Source organism: Anopheles coustani, chromosome 3 (genome assembly GCF_943734705.1).
Source record: "Anopheles coustani chromosome 3, idAnoCousDA_361_x.2, whole genome shotgun sequence".
Lineage (NCBI taxonomy): Eukaryota > Metazoa > Arthropoda > Insecta > Diptera > Culicidae > Anopheles > Anopheles coustani.
In genome coordinates, this window is record NC_071288.1 from 56492859 (window position 1) to 56514461 (window position 21603).

The 21603-nt window shown below is 47.0% G+C and overlaps 1 protein-coding gene across 1 annotated transcript in view; it reads left to right on the forward strand.

Moving 5' to 3' along the window:
• The window catches only part of LOC131260503 (ETS-like protein pointed), a 91116-nt gene extending 72282 nt beyond the window's left edge, over positions 1-18834 (forward strand). Inside the window, exons 6-10 of the mRNA XM_058262248.1 lie at positions 3228-3242; positions 16974-17245; positions 17310-18212; positions 18395-18552; positions 18638-18834. Coding sequence (XP_058118231.1) covers positions 3228-3242; positions 16974-17245; positions 17310-18212; positions 18395-18552; positions 18638-18701 — 1412 coding nt within the window. The 3' untranslated portion in view covers positions 18702-18834. The remainder of the gene's footprint in view (positions 1-3227; positions 3243-16973; positions 17246-17309; positions 18213-18394; positions 18553-18637) is intronic.
• Positions 18835-21603: the final 2769 nt, after the last annotated feature.

The window sequence follows — 21603 nt, forward strand, 5'->3', positions numbered from 1 at the left end:
CTCGCGGGATGGCCCCGATATACAGATGGCAAAAGGAAGCTGATGCAACTCCCCCGGACTGCCAGCAGCCGTATAACACCCTGCCTCATTAATCTGTTATGACTGCCGTGAGAAGAGGAAGTGCGCTACCTGTTAAGATGGCCTCGGTCATATGCTTATACTTTCAAATTGGCCAACTGCTGGCGGGCTGCAGATATTCGAATGTGTGTTACCGGTTTTTTTGCGAAAAATGTATTCCTTATTTCATTCGGATCGGCTGTAAGGAAACTTGCCCATCGGTCACCGAAGCACCCTTTCGTAATCGGTCCGGCTATCTCCTTCTCAAATACGTTTTCATTTTTCTCTTTATGTTACTGCCTATTACCTTTTCCTGTCCGCAATGCTGGGCAGGAAAAAATCGAACACAATGAAAATAAGAAAAAATAAAACTACCGACTTGATAGTTTGTCATGGCGTTCGGTCCGGTCGGTTAGGTAAAAGTGGCTCCCCTTCGGCCCAATCCATGGGAAAGGAAATGAAACTAAATCACTACCACTAGAATCACACGCCGCGAGGGTCCGAAGAGTTGAATGAATGAAATGGATGAATGAATCGGGTGGGGGTTTGCCAAGGTGGCGCCGCTCGTGGTGTGGCGGAGGTGGGCCGCGTGAAGTGTTTCCTTCCAGACTTCGGGGACTTCGAGCGAACGGTACCGTTTGATCGGGTTGTGTACCGTTCGCCGGCCAGCACCGGATGTGATTGGATCGAGTGTGAGAGTGTGCGAAAATGATCACGTTTGTGGAGAATACGACTTCTTAAACAGGCTCCCAATCTTCCCCCGGTCCCCCGGGGTCCGGTCGCTGGCGGCGGATTGGGATTAGTATGCAAATCTTAATTGATGGAAATATGGTTCCGAAGGAAAAGGCTAATGAAAGCAGCCTATGGATTGAGAGGGGGATTGTAAAAAGAAAGAGGTGATCTTTGTCGATTTTTTTCTTTTTTTATCAAGAAATCGAACAATGCGTGTGCTATAAATTTCTTTCGCCGGAAGTTGATTTTTTATAGTCTCCAGTGTGTATAACGAAGAACCGTAAACACCTGGGACGGATGAAAATATCCTGAAGAGAAGAGGGCCTTACGATCCTGAAATCCTCCCGGGTTGCGGGTGCAATTATCCCTCTGAGGATCATATCACTTTCATCAAACCATTGAATTTGTCGTTGAATAAAGGATAAGACTTTCTATCCCGATTGCCAAGTGCGTCTTCCACCGCCGAACACGTGCGCAAACGGGGCGCTAACTTGCCTTTTGCGCACGTGTTCCCGGTGCAACATCGAATCGCGTTTTCGAGCGGGCGGAAGTGTCCCTGTGTGTTTTTTTTTTCTTTTTCTTCGTCTGCTGAACAATTGATGCTCGTGCTTCAGTTTTCGCTTGAGCTCGCTTTTGAGTCGACAAGCGATCGAATTGACAACGATGAAGTCTTCGATGGTTCATACTCGTTAGGATAGGGAAAACCCAACCTCCTCTCCGGCTCGCAAGTGTTCAAATTGTTGTACAGAACACGCAGTGTACACCGTACACATAATATCAAGCAGAATTGAGAGATTGTTATGTTAAAGAAAAAAAAAGATGTATGTGTGCACGTAGCTAACCGAAGGGAGAAAGAGCAACGGATGAGCCGACGTGAGGCGCAAGAGAGAAAGGACTGAAAAATCTATGATGCACCATCCGGTCGTAGGTATCTGGTTTCATTTCCGCTCGAGAAAGGTAAAGGCGACCCGGACACTCGCTTCGAAAAAGAAGGTACTCCTCCAGGTCAGGGAGTGTTTTAAATCTGGAGAACTGCCAGAGAGAGAGAGAGAAAGAGAGAGGGGGAGGAAGGGACGGGGCGAGAATGAGGACAGTATTTCCACGGAACGGAAGTGCCTTCGGGTTGGAAAATTAAAAAGAGAATGTCTCGTTAAAAAAAAAGAAGACATGTTGAGAGGCGGTTATATTATTAATGATCATCATACTATTGCTATGTGTGTAATTCAAAGAGTAATATTTATCCTCACTTTGTGCTTCCATGGGATATCATTTTCAAAATATTATAATTGTGTAAAGTTGTGTTTCTGCCCACAACCGTTGTCATAGTTAGGCAACTTATTTTGGTTTAGAAAATTGCGGCTTTTTATGCATATGTTGTTTTAGGTGGCCGTTATAAGGTACGGTTAGCAAAATGTAAAATAATAAACCGCTTTTTTATGATGTAGACATGACGGAAAAGCACATATAATAATGAACATTAGCACTTTATGATTGTGTCTGTGGCAGTTGTAACATTCGGATGCATCTTTCGTGTCTTGTGCCGCTTTTGAGCCATTGTGTGTATGTTTTTTTTTTAAGATACCTAGACCAGGCACCGGGTGTGCATCTCCCGGGTGCAATGCTAACGACGAACCGCCAGAAACATTATCATTATTTCCGCCGACAGTCGCAGAGCTTTTGAGATTTAATGATGATGAATGAACGCGGTTGCCGATGAGTGGAGGACACATCACGAGACCCGGAGTCCCTCAGAACTCGCTGGCCGAGGACTCGGAAAGCAGATCCTTGTGGATCATGTATCACACACGCAACGACACAGGATGGATCAGATTGGATCAGTTTCCTTCCCATCATCATTTCTTCCGGAAAGAAAGGGTTCTCTTGGCTGGGTTGCGCTCGCTCGATCATCTTCCGTTCATTCAACAACCCCTTCTTTACTATCACTTCCGGTACGGCCTACAGTGTTACGATAGCGCATGCTTTCAAGCACACAGCCTCGCGTACACACACACACAAACAGCAGGACTGATGAAGCGCTGCCTCAATCGAAAGAGGTCCCCTAATGGGGGAAAGATTTTTGCACCGGAAGCACTGATTTAATTGGTCACATCTCAATCCGTCGGAAAGGGACACCCGATGCTGGAGCGTCTCGGCAATTCCGGCCACTTTTTCGAAGAGCGCGCAAGAGCGAGCGACGGAATCCACGAGCCAAAAGTGGAAAGTGATTGGATTTTTGTCTCCACCAATTGACTGCCCCTGTTGGACGGGTTGGAGGCTCGGACCGCGATTTGCTTTTAAGCCCTCCCGAAAGGGGGCGGGAGGGCAGGGCCGCCGCAGGGGCCACATCAACCGTCGACGACGACACGGCACACCGAGAAGTAACAGAAGGTATCAACAAAACAAAAAAAATGCCGTAACCCAGTGCGTTGGACAGGAAGGTGGCGATGATGGTAGTGGTGTTGGATTACCATCTCCTGTCTTTATTGTTTCCTGTCTTCGATGGTCGGTTGGGCGTCTACCGCACCGGAAATTGACTCTCAATGGTGGCGTAGCCTTCGGGGACGGAGCGAAAGGAGAGAGACGAAACCATTGCATCTAGCGAAAAGAGACTGGCTCTTGTTCCTCCTAGATCGGAGAGCCGAGAATGAGAATAGATTTTCTTCGCAAACAATTTCAACAAAAGGTGTCATGGTGTCATATCTTGAAAGACATCAAGCATCTTTTGTAGCACATCTCAACAGTGAACTGACCTTATCGATACCTCTTAACATCCGAAACTAAAAACTCTTTAGTATGATGCGCCCTATCTTTCAACCCCTTTGCGCCAAACTGAGCGCAAAGGATGTCCTATTAAGCTAATTAATGTTCGTCCAAATTAATCGCTAACCTGTGTAAAGAAGAGAGGCTGGACACGCTGTGTGGCACACCTGGCTGATGTCTAAAGGGTATGGTGACGCCAAAATGTTGTTTACGCCAACCCATTACCATCTCTCTGACGCACAGTGGTGAATGACGGCGAAAATGGACGACATTTCCCATTGTTCAACACGTTTACCACTACTACTACTACTTCTCCTGCTTCCAAAACAAAACCTTCCCGCGAAGGAGCCTTAGCTCTGATGCTCAAAGAAACCAAAATAGGGTAAAAACACGCAAAATAGAAGCTAGAGAGTATGGGACCCAGCCTACTATATCGGCGTGTGACACTTCATTTCGAAACGTCGGAGAGGGTCCGTTGGGTAAAAAATGGAAGCTTTGCTCAGCCGATGCATAGGGGTCTCGGAGGACATTACGCTACATGGTCGCGCACATGGATAACTGGGGGGTGGCACGAGGAAAGCGGGAGAAGAACGAAACAAACGAAAAAAAAGATAAATGCATCACATTTTAGCATTCAAATTAAAAATAAACCGTGGGAAAACGGCCCGCCACAAACTGGCACCCCTTGATTCTCCTTCAATGTCAGAAAGAGAAACACATATATACACACACGCACACACACACACACATACACATCCGCAGGCCGATCACCGTCAAATCAGCAAACCACTCTCCACACTTCGTCGTGCGATTAAAGCTCTTTTCGCGGCCAACGAGGGCTTAGGGGCGAAATCGATTGAGGAAGTGCTAACGCAAAAATTAAACGTCGCTCCACCTTTGGTGCAGGTTGGAAAACTGCCACTCCAAGGGAACACAAAGGGGAAAAATAATGGATCACAAAGGTACGAGGGAGTTGCTGGTGATTTTGCACCGTCGTACCACTGACCACCGCCAGCCGTCCCTGGAGCGAGCGCAGGGCACTGAAAGTCATTGTAGCCCTTTTAGTTTTTGGGGTGCTTTTCTCACAAACCGTTGTAATTCCCCGCCGTTCGCTACATCGATGAGGGACCGGTGGAAAAGTGGAAAATGAACAACCAAATAGTAATAATAAACGCCCGCAGATCGCCGTTCAATTTCACAATGAGGGAGTAAAGTCCCTGTGCGCCGGTCCCTCGGTCTGCGCCCAGCTATATATTCATTTAACGCATCAGTGATCAACGGTCCTCGGCGTGATGGTGCCACCCTTTAACGATCGTAGATAAACTGTACGTGTTAGCGTGTGTGTATGTGTGTGTCGCATTGCGAGGGAGTGTGAGAGGGCGAGGTCCTTCTAAGTCACCACACCACATTCGTTTGGGGTCAGCTCGGGAAACAGGTGTGCCGGGTCGAACTGGCAGCTCGTAAGTCAATTCTCGAGGGACTCCTGGCAACCAGCAACCGCGATGACGCTGATGATCGACTACGATCGCTTCGAGTACGGAACGGTGCGCACAAGGGGGAGCGCTTGATGTCATAAAATTAATGGGGAATGTTCGTTTTTTAATTCGGTGAAAAATTATGCGACTTTTTCCTCCAGTTTCCCTTTCGTAGACCTGACTGAAAAGAACACGTGATAGTGATCGTGGGAGCGTGTTTGTATGTGCAATAGGGACCGAATTGTTTTTTTCCCAGGAAATAATCTTCGTCTTCTCGATCATGCTGGTAGCCGCCACAAATCCAAGGACACGATGTGAAAATGGAATATTGTCCTTTTCTTGTGTCTAGAACGAAGTTTGCGATAAACCAATTACCTCACACTTGAAGAATTTGAAGTATTTCAATTGCCTGGAGACAGCGAAAAGCGTTTGCTTTGGGCCTTTTTGTTGATCATAGAACTGGTGCTGGTAGTGTTCCGGTTGACCCTTATCGGACACTGGTGCATCGTAGTGCTACACCATTGAACCGCATTTCCTACAGTATCCGGTTGGGTTCCTGTTTTGTACGCTTTCCATTCCATTCATGTATCATTTTACAAGTTTGTTTTGCACATACGCTTTGGGAACTCGAGTATTTGTTGCAGAATAGAATCTCGATATCGAGTATCGGCACGCTGTCCCAGGGAATGCAGGTTGCATTGATCCTCTGTGTGCTGTACTTGTTCGGTTGGCTATAAAAAGGGAGCGGAAACGATCGATCGATAGGGAACGAAAGTGCAATAAGACGCACTCAAAGGACACCCGAGGATTAGGGTGCGGTTCGCCGGGCGAATATCTTGCAGACGGCGGGTTCCTCTTCCTTATACCTGTTGCCTTCATCGTGCGTACATGACGTCATCGGGTTTGTTTTCGTGGCCGTTCTTCCTTGGCCAAACCTTTTCTCCCCCACCATCCATCCGTTCGTTCATTAGCGGGATCATTCCGTCAGGCAACGCCGGACCGCCGTGGGATCGTTAAACAAGATACTATCCCAAGTCAAGGGGGCGACATGTTGGATGGTTCGGTGTCCTTTCGGTAGCGTTTTTTCCTTGTTCTCTCTCTCTCTCTATGCTCGTCTCTATGTTTTACGTCCGAGGATTGCCTGTCGCGTGGAACGTTAAAAAAGGGACGTAAATGAGATGCTAAAATTGCACCCTCACAAAATGTTGCTGCCGCTGTTGTGCCGTGTTCTGTGGTTTTCTTTTTTTCTGGCACCACTTCTCAAGTATCATATGTCGCTGAGAGTTATGAGAAACAAAGTCGATCTGCACGGAGCTGTGCATGTTAGGTCTGGCGGAAACATAGAGTAAAATAAATCATTTAATTTTTATGAGATGGCCTGCCTTCAACACGATACAGGACGAGCCGAAGCGCCTAGTCAAATAGAGACATCACATTTCATATGCAACCAACGATCCTTAACATGTTTTTGTAAAGGCATGGACCCACAAGTGCTGTTCCTTCGGCAAACGGAAGCCCGTAGAATGGAGAGTCCGACCGGAGGAGAAAGGGGAGAGGCCGAATGGTAGAGGAATCAAACGGAAATCACGTCGAGGGTAAGGCAACCCAACAACAACCACACCGGCAAACCAAAGCGCCGACTGCTGATGATCGTCCTTATACGAGAGCTCTCTTTAGCTTTGTTTTCATCTATCTTATGCGATCTTACGGAGATTAGAGAATGCGAAAGGGAGGAAAGTAATCGTCCTCCATCCGTGTGCCACCGCGTGTCCTTTGGCGTCTACGCGAGTGTGCATGTGTAAGTGTGTGTATATGCGCGCAGTTCCGCTCGCTCACCAGCCAACACACCACGAAGAAGACGGGAAAACGACGACAGGTGGTTGTCGTGTGGTGAATACATAAATTTGTGTGAACGCGCCCAACCGGGTCCCCATGGGAAAGGATGAGTGCTGCGCGGGTGTCTTGTTCCCCCGAACAGAACGACCCGGGAAAGTGAAAAAGGAATAGCGCACACTACGGCGGCCGCAGCCACCCCTCGTATGTCCTGGGAAAAAGAACCAAACATGGTATGGAAAATTGCTTCACATGGTCACGTAATGTTGTTGCCGTGGCAGGACGAAGCTGTTCTACCAAAAGCGAGACCACTCGGAACCCGCGTTAGCAAACATTTTCAACAGGGTGTGGGAAAACGGGCGAACGCTTCGGAACGCAGCTTGTTGTTGTTGTTGTTAGAGTGAACGAGAAAGAGGGAGACTGCGAGGGAGTGTTGGCCGTGTGGGACGGAGAAAGAGGGGCGCAAGTTTAATGTTCGTTTATTTCCGTTCCGGACACTGCGTCGTTCCTAGCGATCACCGGCGACGGCTGCAGGCAGCGACATGCCATCAGGTTGTTAATTATTATTAGAGGACTCTAACCAGGAGTACGAGCATTTTTATTTAAAAAATAGCTGTTTTGAGAGAGCCGTTGTGCCATTTAAGCATAGCGATGGGAATAAAAATAACGTTGTATCGTTTTATAAATCCTTTGCCAAACCCATAAATTTCGCACCATTTAAACTTGTTTCCATGTCGAAGCTCATCCTCGTTCGGGCAAGAAAAGAGAGAAAGGGCGATCGAAACAGTTGTGGGAATCGAAGAGAGATACGCTGTCACAATCTTTTCATGCGCGCGAAAGAGATAACTACTGGTTACAGCGCGCCGTTCCGCTCTCTGAGTGACTCTCCGGCAGTTGGCGTGAGAGTGAGTGGTCCGTTTCCGCGATCCGCGTCGTTCGAAAGTCTCGGAACAACATGCAGGCTAGTCTCAGAACGGATCGACAGTGGAGCGGTCGCCTGGCTGGACGGACGAGCCGCGTGTGTTTTCCAGCGATCGTTTCAGTTTTGGCGTTGTGGACAAATTCATCAATTCCTAGTGAGCAAGTGAAGGATTAATTTTCGTTTGACAACGACATCCACAAACCGATGAAATGTGTTTCGCTCATCGGAGGATAATGTTATTTGTGATATCATTTGTGTACTTACGAGAAAGTCCTTCGGGAGGTTCGATCTCAGGAGCAGTTTTGTGGGATTTGTAAAATATATGTTTCATCCATGGCATGTAAAGATGCAAACGATGTCTTTGCAAGGGTGCTAATGTTTGTGCTCGTGGCCGGAAAATTGTTTGCTGGAGATCTGCCGGTTGATCTCAGTGTGGAATCTCGTCTAGAAGCGTAAGCGGTGATCGTTGTGCTGTTCGTATTTGATTTGGCGGTGGCGACTAATGATCTCGCCCCAAATAAGTTAAACTTAGTTCGCGTACCCTTGTGAGTGTGGTTTTGTGAATCTGGGTGTGTGTGTCCCAGGTGGCCACGGTATCAGGAACCAGCAGCAAAGTGTGTACGTTACTGCAAAAGCAGCTTCATGCTGCGAACTGTCCTCCGTCAGACAGTCTAGCACTGGAAGCCGGGTCTCCCGTCCCGGTCAGGCCTCCACCGTCCGTACCGGTACACATTCGTAGTAGTATCGGTACTGAAGTGACCGGTTCGAGCGCTGCGTCCTCCGTCCCCCCGTTTCATCAGTACGATGACGACAGGCAGCAGCTCCAGCACCTAGTCCAGAGTGACACACACGTCCTGGGACAAGATCCTGAGTTCGCGTTGCTCCACGCCAGTATTACTCATCATCCGCCCGGTGCCACTTACTTCAGCAGTGGCACGCACCACCTTAGCAGTATTACTACCACCGTCCCGCGGGCCGGGGACAGCAACAACAACAGCAGCGTCCCGAATCGCAACAGCTACCAACTCGCCACAACAACCTGTCCGGGACGATCGGGGTCTATCTCAGCCGACCTCGACGAAAGCGGCCACAACATGGTGCTGCAAAGCTACGATGTTGCCCTGAACGGAAGCGATAACGTGTCCCCGTACGCCGCTGACTATGCGCCCACCTCGTCCCTGCTAGCTGCGGCTGCGGCAGCAGCGGCCGCCACCACCACCACGTCCACGTCCACCTCGGTCACCCCGAGCACGCTACCTGCCAACTACTACACCGACCTGGACCTCTACCACCTGCATCATCTGCACCAGCATCACCAGCAACATCACCTTCCGCATAGCAGTGCCAGCAACAGCCACAGTACCAATACCAGCACCACTGGCAGTACGGCCGGATCTAACAGCACGAACGGGACCAGCTCCAGCGGTGTCAATCACCAGTCAGCAGGTTAGCACCAAGCTCCTTGCGATGCCAAACGCTGCGTTCGCAATACCGCATTCGCAAGAGGGTCCCTAACTGTTCGAGATACACGAATTCAAAGGTCACGCCACATTTCGGCGCAATGTGGTACTGAATGAGAAGGCGCACTCCGAGGTAGAGGAAAGTGAGCTGCGAGGACACTTTTTACGCAAAAACCGATCGCCACGCGTCGATAAAAATGGAAACGCGAATTGCGCAACCCATTTTTTATCGTGCGAGGCGCGACCCCATTAACGACGGTTGACCTCACGCGGGCTCAGAGGATCGGATCGTGTGGCCCGAGCTGCAACCGAGTTGCGAGCACACTTTCGGTTGTTGATGGGGCGAAATAAAATAATCCGCGTTGACCAACGGACGAAAAGTATCGTCCATAATTTTTCCGCCTCCCTGAGCACAATCTCCACAATAATAGCGCACATGGGGTCAACGGGTGGGTGGGTGGTGGTGATGGGTGGTTGCTTTTCTCCAAGCGATAAGAGCGAATCTTCAATGTCAGCCCATACACAGGCTCGGACGGGGGTGTCGTCAGGAGGTCTGGTTGTGAAGTGGCGCGATAGAAAATTGAAAATGTGACCTCTAACTTAAATTAGCGCATACGCGGCTACTTCAGTATCAAAGTAAATTGTCCATAGTAACGTTTCGCAACCGATCTCTGCTGCCTTTGCCTCTCGTCCGTTGTACAAATACGACGTTGGTGATCTTTTGGCGCAACGTTTGCTCCTGTTTGGTGACATTGCAAACGATTTTTGCGCCAACTTTACTGCCTGCTGGCGAAATGCGTGAAATGCTTTTCCCGATGCCGACCGACACTGCAAGACATTTATTGATTGCTCACCCTTTCTCTTTAGCTGCGACATTCTGCCTACTGGCGGCTTTTCCCTCCGACGAGTAGAAAAAAAAGTAAATAAAATACGTAACATTCTATAAAATCTGCCCTCATAGATGGGAAAGAAGAAAGGTCGCGCAAAGCGGGGTATTTAATGCTTCCCATTACCCACCTCGCTACCACTGGACGCCGAAAGGCAGCAGAACAGTAGTGGCGCTCTCTACCCGGGTGGTGGTGAGAGCCCGCGAGGAGACCCTGCCCTCATTCCGTAGAATTCCGGTTTCCGGTGTAATTTCCGACGCGCCCGAAGGGAGGCCAAGTTGTTCTCCTGTCCCCACGGTGACAAGAAGAATAGCGGAAGCAGAAGGCGATGAGGTGAAAGAACGGACACCGATGAGACACTCGGGGTGAGGGAGACAAATTTGTATTTCATCTCCGGTCTTCAGTCGATTTTCATCAATCCATTTGGGAGATTGGTACTGTTTTTCGAGACAATTGTTTCAGTTGAACTGATTTGTCAAAGGGCCAGCAAAGTAAGCTATTTTTGTATCGTACATTCATCGGATTATGACGGAAAGCACATCCATACCAGCTACCAGATGGATGTGCCGGAAGTTAAGGAGAGATCTCGATGTGTTCCCAATTTTAATCCTTTCTGGTGATATATGGATAAACGTCTATACATTTAGTAGGACAATGCCATTAAATAACGGATAGTGAAATAACTGTCATTCTTTCCAAAAATCAAAAACACAAACTTAAACACCATTAAACCTTTATTTTTCCTGTGAGGCTTTCGGCTTGAAACAAAAACATCCTCACAATAATCCCCCATCCGCACAACCCGCCCGTTCACACTTTCCGGATGTTACGGATCCGGTGAACGGAACCGAGCGGAAGTGCAACAGGTGTGCATCGATATTGGCTGGAAGGGATCGAAGATTGGGGCTTCGCGCGAACAAGAACAACAAGAGGAGAGTCAAGCAATGATGACGATGATGCCCACGACGCAGTAAAATTTCCCATGGTCCTGTTGCAGCATGGTTTTTTGTTTTTGTTTTCGGTTGCATTTTGGGTATTTTAGCATGTCGCTTTTATTTTCGCACAACCTGCCGGCCGCCAGCTCCCTTTTGTGTCTGTTCATTCATCCTTTTCGCTTTCTTGCGTCGTTACGCATTACGCTTTTGCGCATTTTCCCTCTTTGGTTTTCTTTTCTCTTGTTTTCATTCGTTTGGTTCGATGTCCTTCCCTGCGCACTGCAATCCTCCGCCTCCCTGGTTTCGCTAGCAAAGGTTTGCCCGCACGTTCTCTGTGCTATGTGGCATAAGAATTTTTGTGGTGCAGTTATGTGATGCAGATTTATAATTGCACACAAAGAAACCAGGAAATTACTGATCATCAGAGTTTAAAACGCGTTGCCACTATGGAGCCCCCTCGCATCCCTCCCTCCCCTCGTGTGCGTGATGAATGCGTGTGCATGTGTGATGACCGCCACTGAAGCCCGTTTATCACGTGTCCGACGAGCGCACTTGAGAGAGAAAGATGCACTTAAAATGTCACTCCGTTGCATTAGTGCAGCGTGTGTGTACACTCGGTGGAAAATGGGAAGCTGTGCTGGCTGGATCGGATCGATCAGCAAAACACGATAAAATCGATAATTATACATTTTCCATGCGACTGTTGCGGACCACAGCAGCGCGCAGGCCAACCCTGAAACTTTTCCCCGCCAACTCTCCCTCCTCCTTCTTCGACGCGATCTAACAGCAGGGACGAGGAACGAGTGCAGCGGGAGCCACGCAGTTTGGAGGCAGGAAAAAGATGGCACGAAAAGTACGCATTCCCATAATACTCGTTTACACCGCGCTCGACACAACCGCCATTCCCCTTTTCTACGGGCGCTTGAGAAAATTGTCGCCTAAACAGTTATTATTATGGAAGGAAAATTATAATTAATTTTCATACCAGCCTCTCCGGTGGGCGCATTCACCACAAGGGCAAAAGTAAGGGGAAGTGGTGCAGCATGCTGACGCCATCGGAGGGTGCAAGCTCCGATAATCGATGGGGATGAAAAGTACCGAGAGAAGCTGCTCGATATGGAGAATGGAGGCGCATGAGTTGGACAAATTCGATCGCTCAATCAACGGATTCGCCGATCACACAGAGCTGATCGATTACCCATCGACTACTCTACTACCGTGCCAACAGCCCTTGCTTACTCGCTCGAGCATCGGAACCACCTTTGCAGACAGTTATGCATAATTATGCTCGAGCAGCTCGCGGAAGCCTTGGCTGCGCCGAAACCGGGAAGTTGCGGACGATCATCATGCTGATGACAGATCGGAACAGGTCTAGCGTGTTTTTAGCTAGCAAGCATGATTTTTCCATTACATCCATAAAAAGCAGACGGGGCATCAGTATCTGCTTGCCTATTCTGATATCAGTTCGGTAGATTTAGCTCTCGCCCAGTTATCCTTCCATTGCATTTTCCTTTTCGTTATAGGCTTGTGAGCCTGGTTTTCCAACTGATAAAGTCAGCTTTAACCAATGTTTGGATGTTTCCAAATCGCTGTATAATTTGAGATACAAAAAAAAATTAACAAAATAGTTTAAATCAACGTTTGAAAAAGAAGCTTAGCTAACAAAGCCAATGTTCCCAGTCTTCTATAAAACAATTCAAAAATTACAATATCTTAACCAACATCCCGGAATCATTGCAGATAATTCGACAGCAGTGAATCGGGACACATAAGCTTTGTTTGATAAATTAAAACCTAAACAAACAAGCAAGTTTTCGCATCATTACAAACAGCATCATTTTTGGGGTAGTAGAATTTAGAAACTAACAATTAAAGTATTTTCTGTTCGCCATTTTTACATTTTTAATGGACCACCATTTATCGTAAAGCTTAACCGTCGTTATGAGTGCAAGGTCGTCATTGGTTGCTTGGAACGCAGATCTTCTTTCAGGGGCACGCATTTTCCCATGAGTCTTGGGTGAATTTTAATTTTCATTTATGACGCTGACCATTGGTCAAGGCTTCGAATGTGACGGTTCAACCAAGCTCCAACTAAACAATGGAGCGTTGCGTCGTTTGTTCGTTGCCAAGGTGACAAATCTCCGCTGGGCTCTTTCTTTGAGATTGTTTTCGCGGACACTGATTCCTAGCGTTTCACACTAAAAGCTGGAATAATCTCCTTGACCTAAAAATAAAACCGTAAACCTTGCAGAGGAAACGCGAATCCTCGGGATCAACGTGTTCCGATGCTTCCTTCCGGTGTCGTTATCGACTTCGCGACGAAACGAATGGAGTGGAAAATCATCGCGCGAGAATAATCTCCCACGAGAAAGAGAAGATCATATACATCATCCTGTTATTACCTCTATTTCACGGCCCGTCGAGGGAACTAACGTAGCGTGAATGTGTTTATCTCGTTCCTCCACGCGTCTCTTCTATTGCGCGCTTGGAACTGCTTCCTTGTTGTCTTCCCCTTTTCCTTTGCCGTCACCAAACCGCCGGGCCGTGCAGCTGCGATTGGTCGGAATCTAAAATCGAAAACAAATCATCTCGGGCCGCGACGCGAGCCGCGATACAACATCCGAACGTTCCGATACACACATTCCGATTCGAATCCCGCGAATGATGATGGGAAACACGAATTTATACGACGACGAGGACGGCGACGCGCACATGCGCCAACATTTCCTCCCCCAAGAGGAGCTGGAGGCGGGAGTACATGTGTGTGAGTGTGCGTATTTGTGGCGTCTCCGGCTTGTTGCGTTAAGGTTGAGATTGAGGTGTTGGGGGAGCATCGTGCCCTGATGCGGTGGGGACACCGGATTAGACGCGTACACCACGCCTACTTTGGGTTTCGGTCGCAGACTAAGTCTTTCCCGATCGAGCGTGTTCCCTTTTTGGCAGGGAAATAAGCGTAATCGATTTATCGATCTTCAACATAATGTGTACTGCATAATTTCAAGTGTTTGTTATGGACAATCAGTGAATGTACGATTTCCTAACACGGCATCGACAACGCTGCCTGGAAGCAGTCTCTGGAAAATTCGTACCATACCGAAATGTGTCCTTCGTAGCACCATTCACTCATTGAAGCGAACTGACCGCCTACAATCGCCGCACACCACAGTACCGTTCCGGAAAACCATCTTCACATCTCGCCCATTTGCTTCCCCTTGTCAAACACGCCCGCGCATAGTACGACAAACAACACTTCACATCCCAAGAGCTTGAACAAGAACAATATTTGGACAAACTGTTTCGGAACATCGAATCAAACGTCGAAGCCGCCACGCACTCAAAGAGCCTTTAGATGGTCGCTGAATAAACAACAGTCGGAACAAGCAATTTTATGAATGAACGACCCCGGGGGAACACAGCACCGATCCTTGCTCAAAGGCTCATTCATAAAAGGCAAAACAAGTGCAAACAAACACTTAACAACGCCACGGCACACATAGGGACAAGGTGCCGAAGCTCGGGTTTGGTTTGGCGTCTGAGAAAGTCTCAAGATCGTGTACCAAACGCTTCGATGGTCGTGAGCGGAAAAATTCTAAAAAGCTTCATGAAAGCCTCCTCCAGCCATGGCACCTATTGCGAACTGCTAATAAGTACTAATTAGTACGTTGATGTCTAATTCTGTTCAGGGAGTTTATTTTTGGGAGTTCAATTAGCCATGCGAATAAGCAGCGCTAAAACGCAACAGTAATAATCTGCTCAAACTAACGAATGAATTGTTTGTTGCATCGAACCTTTCACTTGATTGATGTAAGTAAGAAAACAAAAAACGACATAACGATATAAACACCAACCCTCCCTAAGAATGTGGTGCAACGGGCTCAATAAACATCCGATCGGATAGATGTTTCCGGTTATCTTGATGGGGAAAGTTCGGCACAGCACCTCGCGAAGACGAGGTTCAGTTCATTTTAGTTCCCGTTTGTTTTTGGTTATGGTCGTTCACTTGTTGCCTTTTTTTGTTGCTCTGTTTCTTCCTGTTTCCGGTCCGCTTACCTTTCACCGGACGGACGCCTGCTCGAGGCAATAAGAACAACGACACTATAAGCCAATTCAAATCGATTATTTGTCTTCGGGCGGCGTGAAGTGAGCCAGAGACGATGGGTGTTTTGACATATTTACCGACATGGAATTGATTTTTCTTACTTTTTTCACTAACTTTGCCACCACGCAAGCCCGAAGAAGATCGATCGAAAGGAACGTGATCGAAAAGGGCCACAGAGAGTTAAAACACAACAAGAAAATACAGCCACGTGCCGCAAAACGCGTTACCGCTTCGTCCCATGCCCCATGCGTCTCTTGGGTGCACAAGACCCATTGCCATCACCTTAAGAACTCATTAACATAAACACATAAACGGTGCCCGAGACCGGCGGGAAGACGTTGGTTGGCAGGGCGGTTAATTTAAAGAACTGAAGAATAAAACGACTTCGAGCTGGAAGAACACTCAGAAGGCAACGAAAATAATGTGAACAAGCACTCGCACTCTTCCATCAAGAAGCCGGCTCTGATCACATCATGTTCGATGGTTTTTATATTTAGATTTGCATGAAGCCACCGACACCCATCTTCCCTACCACCCTCCCGCGCACCATTGTGCCACGGTGTCGATCCATCAAAGGTACATCAATAAACAAACGCCAAGAATATCAAATTAGTGTCCGCCGACATCACACTACTGACCGGGCCGCAAACCGGGTCGGTTTCGATGATGAAGATGTTCGCAGTCGCAGCAGACACGAACACAAGTGCACAAGCCTGCTCTGGTCGCGGGAAAACTGTCTAGCTTATTCCGGAAACCGGAAACTAAACTTCCCGTGGGGTGTACGCCACTCCGTCCCGGACTTCCCCGGGTCCCTTGATGATTCCCATTGTTTTTTGGTGTTAATTTGTGTTTTGTGTTTTCACTCTCTGTTATGTTGCGCCGTGTAACTCTTTCTTCACGTGTTTGACGACCGGTAATGTTCTAATCATAATCATGCCGCCAGGAAAGTGATTCTTACTCAGACCTGTGTAATAAGATATAATGCATTTTTCCCAAAACAGCGATTCTAAACATTTTGAGCTCAATTTTAGCAACATCAAAAAGAGTAAAACACGGTGTTGCATTTTTAATTTATGTTGATTTTAGACTGGATGTAATGTTGACAATCGCCGATCGATTTGATTAAAAACGAGCTCTAAAATATGCTCAATGTGATTCACAGTATTTCATTGATTCAACACAGCATCGTAGAACTGTCGTTAAAGCCCGTACCGGAAGTAAAGGAACAGAAGGGAAATTTTCATGTTAAACTTTCTTCGAACAAACAAATCATAATGGTGTTGTATATCCCTCAAACCGAACCCATCTTCCGGCGCGATCTAGTCGATCGATCCTCATCATATGGATTAGAAGGTTTCCGAGGGTGTTGGCGAGGGTGATTTGTTTATATTTTCATAATCGAGCGCACGATGCACGGTGCTTCCGGGGTCGCCAGTGCTTCCAGTGGTTCCAGCGGATAGATTTGAGCCGCCTTGATGATGTTGGTGGATAGCATTTTTATGTGCACGTGCTGCGGTGCAGCGGAAACGGAAGTGTTATTAAAAATAATTTCTTCCATTGTGTAATGAAACGCTTCGAGACGAGAGGTGAAGGGTGAATCTAGAAAACTGGATAAAAAGGGAAGGGAAGAGGGGGGAGGAAGTTGGATTCGGATGTGCATGTGTGTGAATGGATTGATTTTTTTTACTCTGGCACCGTAATGGCACTCTCAAACGATGCATTGTCATTCGTGCGTAAAACGTGTGTGTGTTTTGAGATGTTTTGTTCTTGTTTTTCAATTTTTAATTCAAATTTGCTCCTCTTCCCTCGACAGGTTACGGGTCTCTGCATGATCGTGGCGCTAACGATCGTACACCACCGCCACATATTTCGTCCAGCGGAGCGAACGGTAGCACCAACGGAAGCAATAGCACACCCTCCATGACGTCTTATCTGTCCGCCTTGGGGTCTAGAGTAGCGGCCAGCGGTGGCAGTGGTGGAGGAGGAGGAGGTGGTGGTGGAGGCTACCAGCAGCAGAGCGGTGGTTCCGGTGGAGCTATGAAGGAGGAGCAGGAGCCTAACTTCATCAACATCGACGATCTACCGGTAAGGTGTACACATTCCACGAAGCAAATTTACAAATTCTAACCTACGATGCCTTCTATTGCAGAACTACGGCGGAGTCGTGCCAGGCCATTATGACGATCCGGATCCGTACCACTCGCTACCGGCACCGGACGCGCAAACGTCCTCACATGGATACCTCGAAAACAGCCCCGAGTTCTACTCAGCCATCCAGATGGAGCAGAAGTACATGCCGCCACACTACAAGTCGGGTCCGTACACCAGCCGAGGTGGCCGGTACCATCAACCCCACCATCACGGTAGCGGTGGGACGGGCGGCGGAGGCGGTGGAGGAGGTAACGCCGCAAACCAGCAGCATCCTCAACAACAACAGCAGCAGCAGCAGCAACAGCAGCAGCAGCAGCAGCAACACCACCAACACCAACAGCAGCAACAGCAGCAGCATCAACATCATCACCCACACCACCATCCGCATCATAACCCGCACCATCACCCCGCCAGCCACCATCAGGCGGCGCACCATGCGGACAGTGGCTACCCGGAGTACGGATCGCCCTACGACACGCCACCGTTCCAGACAGTGCCAAGCAATACCACATCGCCCCAGGGGTCTGCTGCGTCCGGCGGTGCGGGAGGGGCCGGAGCGGTCGGCAATGGGAGCAGTAGTAACAACAACAACAACGGGGACCTGCTCGGTAGCCACGTAGTGGACCCGTGGAGCATGCACCATTCGGCGCAGCATCCCCATGCCGGTGGGCACCACCCGTTGCTCGACTTTCAGCATCCGGCATACATGGGCACAACGATGGGCTTCGATAAGACGATGCTCGGATCGTACGGGACGCAGGGTGGCGCACCGTGCTTTACCGGTTCCGGTCCCATCCAGTTGTGGCAATTTCTGCTCGAGCTGCTGACCGACAAAACCTGCCAGAGCTTCATCTCCTGGACCGGGGACGAGTGGGAGTTCAAGTTGACCGATCCCGATGAGGTAAGTTTATATTCATATAAACTAAGTAGCGTCTAACAATTTCTTTCGATTCGTGTATTACTTTTTCGTTATAATGATGATCCTTAGAGTTCAGCGAACACATCCCTTTTAGTACGAAGTGAACTGTAATGTAAACACGTGTCTCTAACCACCGCTCGTTTCTTTCTCTTCCCTCACTCAAGGTTGCCCGCCGTTGGGGTGTCCGTAAGAACAAACCAAAAATGAACTATGAAAAACTTAGTCGCGGCCTCCGGTACTACTACGACAAGAACATCATCCACAAAACGGCCGGCAAGCGCTACGTGTACCGTTTCGTGTGCGATCTCCAAACGTTGCTCGGGTAGGTTCTTCTCCGTCCGGCGGAGTTGGGTGAATTTGTGCTTACTAACAGGAGGATTCTTTTCTTTCCCATCTCGCCCCGACAGATACTCTGCCAAGCAGGTGCACGAAATGGTTGATCTCAAACCGGACAAAAAAGATGACGAATAGGTTGGCACGCGAGCAAAGCTTTGTCCCGTTCCTTCCACTACCTGCCGGCCGCTTCACGCTGCAGGCGCAGGCTTTCCCGCTCGATCGTCGCTCTGTCGTTCGTTCAACTCGATCTCTTCCCACTTTGGCCGATCGCAGCAAAGGAAAAGCCAACGTTAAAAGCCTCAATGTTCACATCCCACCACACGTTGACCGTTGAGCTAATGGGTGCATGTGGCCGAAACCCGTAAGCGATACGCGCGCGAGGAGGGTGTGAGCTCAAAAGGAAGACCAGATTTCTCCCCCGAAAATCCCAAAGGCATTCGGGATACGACGGATTTGCGTGCGCATAAAATCAATCGAAATCAGTCAACATGTCCGTATGAATAAGGAGGCAAAAAGTAAGCATACAAACGGTCCTTTTCAATTTGCTACAAATTTGAATTGAGGATGCTTTACAAACTATGTGTACTCGGTTCCTTGAGAACCCCCAAGGTGTCCCTAAACCACGGGTTAGGAACTGTTCGTGTAATATCCTTAAAGCTATTTAGTTATATTAGTCCATCCTTCCCCTTGCCCCAGAGTGTGAGTGATCTTGCGATAAAACAAGGTGTTCGCAAAGTACCAATCCTGTGGCGGTCGTTGTGGGGAAGCAGAAGAAATGAGAGTCACTCTCGGCATCAGGTGTGTCTGAATGATTACAGGGGTGGTTTTAAGAGATGTAAAACTAGCAACACAAAATCTTCCTAATCCTATGCGAACGGCTAGTTTGTTTGTCTAGGGTGTGCTGAGTGCAAATAAATTAATGAAATGTGACAAATGTAATATCGAAACATAGCCAGAAAGTTTAAAGCGTAAGAAACCAAACTTACAAAACGTCTACTTAATGAACATTTAAAAAGCTTCAAAACGGGAGGTGGCGACAATGGATGATCAAATTTACCACGATCACATTGTCCGTTCAAGCTTCATTTAGGAATTGTCAAATTCCAGAGAGCAGCATCATACCATCATGTGAGTAGTGAAGCTACAGAAAACGTGTTGTTGTAGCATTCTTCTTCCTAAAGTTTGCAGGACAATTCAATGAGCAAGACATGCACTTCCTTTATTCGTTTTTGATACAATATCGATTCTTCATGTGGATAGACAAAGCATAAGCAGTTTTATGTATAACGCAGAGATAAGTTAGTTTTTTTATAGTATATATACATATAAATATAAAAATATATGTTAGTTAAAGCAATTTGTGAAGCTTTGTGATAAGTTTATATTGGTATGTATTTTATTATTATTATTTTTAATATTATTTTTACAACCAACGCGCCCTCCCACACAAAACCACCACGCACAGTTTCAATAAGCAAACATTTGACAGCCATCCCTTTCTCCCCGACCGTAGGTAGACTTTATTAAGTGTAGTGATTTGTGTTTTTTTTTTCTTTAGGTGGGGCCACCCAATGTTTTGTTAGCTCCGCTTGACCTCTCTATGGTTTTAAACTATGTTAAAAAATACTTTATTTCCTTTTTCTAAACGCTAGTATAAAAATGTGTAAGAACAACAAACAATCTGAAATATACAAAAATGAAACGAACATCTGTTGTGTAAGAATTGCTCTTATTTTCGTATTTCACACAATATGCAATTTGAAAATATGAAATTGAATTTATTTATTCCCGTGTTGTTATTTTATTATCATTTATAATTATTATAAACATGTGAAACAACTCTATGAACATCCTGAATGGAATGTTGTGAGTCATAAGAAAAGATTATAAAAACACGGAAAATCATTATTCAAACATGAAAAAAGTAGAATGTTCAACGTTTTTGCTGAAAGAAACATGCGGTAAGAAGAACAGTGGAAAGTACATTTTAAATAAAACGTTACTAAAGATATACTGATAAAAATGTCAGAAAAAGGTACTGAGAGACAGAGAGTATCTAATATATATTTTAGTTAACTATAAAACAGAGATACCAAGCAGAGCTTACATTAAAATTAGCAAGACTTACATTATTGTGATAGCCTTTTTATTTTTGTTTAAAAACCAATGGAGTTTCTCGAAGAAACTTCACTGATTCATAAATTTGATCCACTTTGGTTCTGTGTTTGAGTATGCGCTTCATGGGCGTGGGTCAAATGGCGTAATACACTAACGCCCTGCCACCCCATAGAATGAAGCCAATAACAAGGAAACCGGTTCAATGTTTTAGCCGACCGACATGTTTTTAGTTTTTCCCCGATAGTGACGAATTAATTCAATTTGCATCATTTACACCGATAATTTTGTACGATAGTGGAGCTTATAACTTGCGTCGTCCGTTGGTGCTGTCGGTAATAAAAGTAATGGCTGGTTTGCGTGGATCAAAGCGCGTCTCCAAATATGCAACCTTTCGTCAGGCGAAACAGCTTGTTTGTCATCCAAGCATAAGTTTCCCTTTTGGAAGTAAAACTAGGCTAAAGTAGATTAGGCGTACAAATACAATATTTGTATCATTCGAGCAAAGATGATTCAGCGGCAGTTTCAGAGCTTAGCCGGGGAAGTATGGTTGCGATATTATATTTTGTCAAAAATACCTGTTTGGTTTCGGTTGGGTACCCTTTACAACGTCAGCTTTAAATTGGGTTTAAAATTCGCGTGTAAAAATAGGTGCGAAAATAATGCACAACTGTGGTACGGGGAAGGTATGCTTCCGGGGAACATTTTCTAATTAAATTGCCATAAAACAATGAGGTCAACGAAACAGTCGTCTTAGCCGACACACACACAAACCCAACGATAGAAACAGTGCAATAATTCGGGTCGAGTCCGATGCATTCTGTGCCCCCGTTGTCATGATTTTCAAAACCAATGTGTGTCCCAATATTTTACCCCCGGTGAAGTAAATTAACAGACTCATAAATCCACATTGCACTCCTTG